The following is a 5688-nucleotide window of genomic DNA, read 5'->3' on the forward strand; positions in this document are numbered from 1 at the left end:
CACCTCCTCCCCTGAGCATGCTACATTCCCCCTCCACCCCCTCATGTGAAACAGCTGTTTTGCGGCACAAGCCTAGGAGCTAGGGGGAAAAAAGCAGGCAATCTCTTGAGTGATCAACATTCACTCTCTTTCTTGAATGATCAACTCTTCTTTGGGGAAAAATAATAATGGCAAAATCCCAGATGTTTTTAGATATTTAAAAATTCCTCCTGGATGATGATTAAGAATCAAAAAGCTGGACATGTCCGGGAAAATATGGACCTATGGTAACCCTACCTTTGAATACTTTAAAAGCCTTTTAAAACATTAAGGAAGATTCACACCACCCAGGCAAGGTAAACAGCATCTCCACTGCATCTATGGGAAAGCTGAGGAACATAGGGGTTAAGCGGCTCGGGTAAGGTAACACAGCAAATGTGTCACAGGGCCAGGAACAGACTCTAGAACGCCTTGAATCCATATCCTGTGCTCTAAGCACAAACCCACAGCATCCGCCACGCAAGCTCTTGGGGTGCAACAGGAACAGTATTTCCAACCACACGCCCACCAAATCATTTGCCTTAAAAACATGATTTTTTTAAAAATAAAATACAAAAGATGGGGTGTTCTTCGTTGCCTTCCAGCCTTTAGGGTCCATGTTTTCAAGCTTGTCGCACAAGGAGGGCCACCACGCTACTTGACTCGGAAAGTACAAGCCGAATGTTCCCTAGCCCCGTGACTCCCGGAGCTGGGGCTTCAGGGAGAACATCAAGCCTCAGCAGGCGGGTGATAACGCCAGGAGACTCGGCTGAGGAGGCCAGGAACCGCAGAGGACTCTGCCCGAGCCGGAACGGGAGCAGCCCGGGCTCACAAACCCCTGCCCGCCCAGGGACTTGGAGCGCGCGGGGAAGACCTGGGGGTGGGTGAGATCCCGCATGGCCCGATCCTGCCTAGGCGGGAGAGACGCGGGGCTCGACCCAGCGGCACTGACCACCCCCTCACTAACCCAGCGCCGCTCGGCCCCTCCCATCTCCCGCTACCGGAAATAGGCGGCTTGAGATCTCGCGAGAGACGCCGCTCCCGTCCCTTCATTTCTGTCTCCTCCTCCGGCCTCTTCGCTCTTCTCGCGAGACATCGGCCCCTCTTCTTTCTTTCACTCGAGGCCGCCAGCATGGTGAGCTGGTGGCTGCGGCCGCGTGGCTGGGCAGGGCCGAGGGGAGCCGCCGGGAGGGGGGAGCCCGGCGCGCGCGGCTCCCCGCGCTCTAGAGAGGGGGCTCCGCGTGCTCGCGGCCGGGCCCTCCGGTGCCCGCGCCGCCCCGCTACCACTTTCCCGGGGGAGCGGGCCGGGCCGGGCCGGCGGGGCGGGGAGCGCGCAGGGGGCGGCCTGGAGCCTCGCCCGGCTCCTCCGTGTCGCCAGGAGGCCGGGGAACTTCGTCCCAGTCCCGAGGGGGCCCGGGCAGGCGGGGGGGAAGCGGGGCCCGCTTTCCGGCCCGGCCGCTCGGTAACGCGCTCTGCTCTCTGCAGCCCTCCAGACTGAGGAAGACCAGGAAGCTGAGGGGACACGTCAGCCACGGCCATGGCCGCATCGGTGAGTGCGGAGCGCGGCCACGCATCGGCTCTGCGTCCCCTGTTCCCCCGCGGGACCCGGGGACGTGTCCCCCCGCCCAGCGACAGGCTGCAGCCCCGCTCGCACGGTGCCTGCTGGGCCGTCGACGGTCTCTCGGGGGCTTGAGCGACTACAGCATTTCTGGCATCACGATTTCTTATTCTCTCTCCTTCCAGGCAAGCACAGGAAGCATCCCGGTGGCCGCGGCAATGCTGGGGGCAATCACCACCACAGGATTAACTTTGACAAATAGTAAGGCACTTAAAAACCATGCCTCGTCCTTCTTCTGTCTCCTAGTCGTGTTGAGATGTCACGTGGCGAACTAGCTTCCACAGTGGGCATTTTGAACCATTCATGTAAACGGACAGACTTTGTAACAAGGCAGCACTTTGTAGTCCTCTTTTGTGCATGACGTTCTTCTTTACACAGATTAGTGTGACTGACAATGTTGGTGAGATCAGAATGCGGTAATTATTCAAAACTGTTAGCGTGTTGGGTTTTTTAGAACTTAGGTAACAGAAGGTTGGGACACTAGTCTGTTCAGATCTGAGCCAATACAATGTTAATACATGGTAACCATACAGGTCAAAAATGTAACATTATCCTGATTTTATTAACCTTCATGGGACAAGAGATATGTATTTAAAGATGGCTGAGACTAGAGTCACATCTAGACACTGCTTGTTGTCATGGTGTGCTAGAGTACTCGGAGAATAATTACTAACCTTTATTCACTGACTGTCCCTATTAGTAGTTCAGTCAGTCACCAGGTTAGTAACAAGGCCGAGACCTCCATTCCAAAGTTTTGGGTGGTCGGAGATTGCAGGCTGAACCAAAACTAATCAGAAAGGATGCACAAGTTGTGATTTCTGCTTACAAAAATACTAAATTTTATTTGTAGATTCAGAAAATGTGATCATCACTGAAATATAAGAACAGTTGATTAAATCAGCAAATAACACTTCAGTACAGTATTACTCTACTTATTTTCCTTTTCTGTCATAGGTTTTGCTTATTTGATAAATTAGCAAGAAGAACCAGGGACAAATTAGTTGATATTAATGTGTGTATTGAAGATACTAGTTATGAAATGTACACAGACATTTTATTCACATGTAGTCTTATACATGAGTCCCAGATTTAAAAAAATCCAAATACTAAAACTTCAGCTGCTTGAAAAAAAATACTTTGTTTAAGCATTTAACATTCTTGAAAAGCCAATAGTTCCAATTTAAACCAAACAGAATGTCTATATTGATTTTTCTTTCTAGTCATCCTGGTTATTTTGGGAAAGTTGGTATGAGACACTACCACTTGAAGAAGAACCAGAACTTCTGCCCAACTGTTAATCTGGATAAACTGTGGACACTTGTTAGTGAACAGACAAGACTGAACTATGCAAAAAATCAGGCTGGATTAGCCCCGGTCATTGATGTTGTACGCTCGGTAAGTGTGCTTGATTTAGCATACATTCACATTGGAATTGGTTGCATTTATTTTTTTGCCTAGGGTCTTGTTCACTGATCTACTGTATTAAACTAATTATGCTTAAATATGTGCCACTGCATTTTTCATCTTTATTTGGCTTGACTTTAACATTTTTTAAAACAAATTTAAAATTGTTTTCCCCTAGTATTTAATGTTCAGAGTTAAGAAAAATACTTTAAACTAGCCTCTGTGATGTATGTAATCAGTATTCTCCACATTAAACTCAGTCTTACTGGAGTCTGTCTCTCCCCTTGCGTACGTATAATTAAGGCTACGTTTTAGTCACAGGTATTTTTAGTAAAATACATGGACAGGTCTCAAGCAGTAAACAAAAATTCATGGCCCATTACCTGTCTGACTTTTATTATATACCTCTCATTAAAACTGGGGAGGCATGTGGCAGTAGCCTGGCCCCCCGCTGGGGGCGGTGCTGGCAGGCTCCCTACCGGGCTCTGACTGGCATGTCCCCAGGGCTTCTGGAGGGAGGGGCAGCCAGGGGGGCTCTGTGTACTTCAAGTGCTGACTCTGCAGCCAGTGGGAGTGGTGGGGGCCCCCTTGCCCTTCCACCTAGGAGCTACAGGGAAATGCCAGTGGGAGCTGGGAGCCCCATGCCTAGGTAAGGGCTGACCCTGAGCCCCCTCCTACACCCAAACTGTTGCTGCAGGTCCAGGGCCCAAGCCAGTAAGCCTCTAAGCTAACACCAGCTGCTATGACAGTCATGGAATCCATGACAGTCATGCAGCCTTACCTATAACTGCTCTGAACAGTTGCATACATCTGTTTTAGGAGACCACTGGAGGATGCCAGTGTAACAATGTTTGTTTTTTTTCCCCACACCTCTGAGCAATATAAGTTTTGTTGGCATAAGTGGTAGTGTAGACATGGCCTTAGAGCTTTTAGTGCATGTAATTTTCCAATGTAATGTGCGTTAGCCTCCCCACATCGAGGCTAGAGTCACATCCTGGCACTTCTCATTGTCTTGGTGTGCTATAGTTCTCGGAGAAAGACTACTGATCTATATTCACTGCCTGTGGTGTCTCATGCCTCAGTCAGTCACCTGATCAGTAACATTGTTTTAATTAAAACTGATACTTTTAGCCAGCCTGGTTAGAGTAGGTCAAAACAAAGCCCTGTGGGGGAACTCTTACCACCAATTTAAGGACTCCTGTGAGATCTAGAAGAGGTGTCATTTTTAATAGAACCAACTAGCTGTTGGAAGATCTTAACTAGTCAAGCAGTTGCTGCTTTTGTTTCCTAGACTCTTTTTCCAACATCCAAAGGAGGCAGCTAGCCCTACTGATATCTATTTTGGGGGTAGGGGGGAGCTGAATAATTATAAGCTCTCCAATAGCCAAGAGATAAGCTGGGCTTTATTGTGTATCATGAAATGTTAGAATTTTGGCATGGTTTTCAACAATCCTATCTTGAGCTGGTTGTGTTGGTTAACAAAAAAAGCCATTAAATGTGAAGAATCTGATATGTAAATAACTTTCTTCATGGACTGTAGAGTTTCATTATCTACAGATGTTTGTAAAACTCAGACAATTAAAATTCTTGGCAAAACTGTACAGCTCTTAGCTGATGTAATTTTTAGGTTTTGAGAGTATTTGATGATAAATTCACACCATGCAAAAACTACTGAAGTGCAAACATCAATCATGACCAAATTTAAATGAAGAAAATGCAAATTTAAACATTTGTTTAGTTTGCATTTCTCCAATTGTTAAAGATTGTGGATGCAGAGGATTATAGTTATTTATGAATATTATTTATGCCGATTTCTCTTGTATCTTTCTAGGGTTATTACAAAGTCCTGGGCAAGGGGAAGCTGCCCAAACAGCCTGTAATTGTGAAAGCAAAATTCTTCAGTAGGAAAGCGGAAGAGAAGATCAAAGAAGTTGGTGGAGCCTGTGTGCTTGTGGCATAAAGGATTTTTTAAATCGAGTTTGAATAAAGACTTTATCAAATGTCTGAAGTTGTTTTTTCAAGTTACTTTCAAAACTTAATCATGATATTTTGGGGGAAGGTTAGATGTTGGCTTATGTGAATATTACTGAGACCACAGTTCCTTTGCTTGTCATTATATATTGGGTGTTTCTTATGAGTGTCAGCAATTTCTTCTTATTTAACTGCTAAAATAAACTTCAAGTCAAAGTAATGCCATAGTGAATTTACTTTTAAGCCTTTTTTCAGATGTAACCTCTTTTGAATACTGAGACCCTCTTTCATTTGGAAAAGCAGTTTTGAAGCCTCTTTCAATGTTTGTTGAAATACTAAATTACATACCTTTACAGTCCTGTAGGTTGAACTGAAGTGGGTGATAGATGGAAGTCATTCTTAGAGAACACTGCTGGTGAACAAAAGGGAAGGCAGGTTTCAGAGTAACAGCTGTGTTAGTCTGTATTTGCAAAAAGAAAAGGAGTACTTGTGGCACCTTAGAGACTAACCAATTTATTTGAGCATGAGCTTTCGTGAGCTACAGCTCACTTTCACGGCTGCATACTGTGGAAACTGCAGAAGACATTATATACACACAGAGACCATGAAACAATACCTCCTCCCACCCCACTGTCCTGCTGGTAATAGCTTATCTAAAGTGATCATCAAGTTGGGCC

At 46.2% G+C, this 5688-nt stretch overlaps 1 protein-coding gene and 2 non-coding genes across 3 annotated transcripts; all 3 read left to right on the plus strand.

Annotated features, from left to right (window-relative positions):
• Positions 1 to 1063: 1063 nt before the first annotated feature.
• RPL27A (ribosomal protein L27a) lies at positions 1064 to 5044 on the plus strand. The gene is made up of 5 exons (XM_077818385.1): positions 1064 to 1153; positions 1504 to 1567; positions 1762 to 1837; positions 2857 to 3031; positions 4872 to 5044. The coding sequence occupies exons 1-5, from the start codon at positions 1151 to 1153 to the stop codon at positions 4998 to 5000; spliced, it is 447 nt and encodes a 148-aa protein (XP_077674511.1). The 5' UTR covers positions 1064 to 1150; the 3' UTR covers positions 5001 to 5044.
• On the plus strand, positions 2237 to 2368 carry LOC144267184 (small nucleolar RNA SNORA3/SNORA45 family). The gene has a single exon (XR_013346555.1). It is a non-coding gene; the product is annotated as a small nucleolar RNA SNORA3/SNORA45 family (small nucleolar RNA).
• On the plus strand, positions 4015 to 4146 carry LOC144267186 (small nucleolar RNA SNORA3/SNORA45 family). Its single transcript, XR_013346556.1, has one exon. It is a non-coding gene; the product is annotated as a small nucleolar RNA SNORA3/SNORA45 family (small nucleolar RNA).
• Positions 5045 to 5688: the final 644 nt, after the last annotated feature.

Source organism: Eretmochelys imbricata, chromosome 6 (genome assembly GCF_965152235.1).
Source record: "Eretmochelys imbricata isolate rEreImb1 chromosome 6, rEreImb1.hap1, whole genome shotgun sequence".
NCBI classification, from domain to species: Eukaryota; Metazoa; Chordata; order Testudines; family Cheloniidae; genus Eretmochelys; species Eretmochelys imbricata.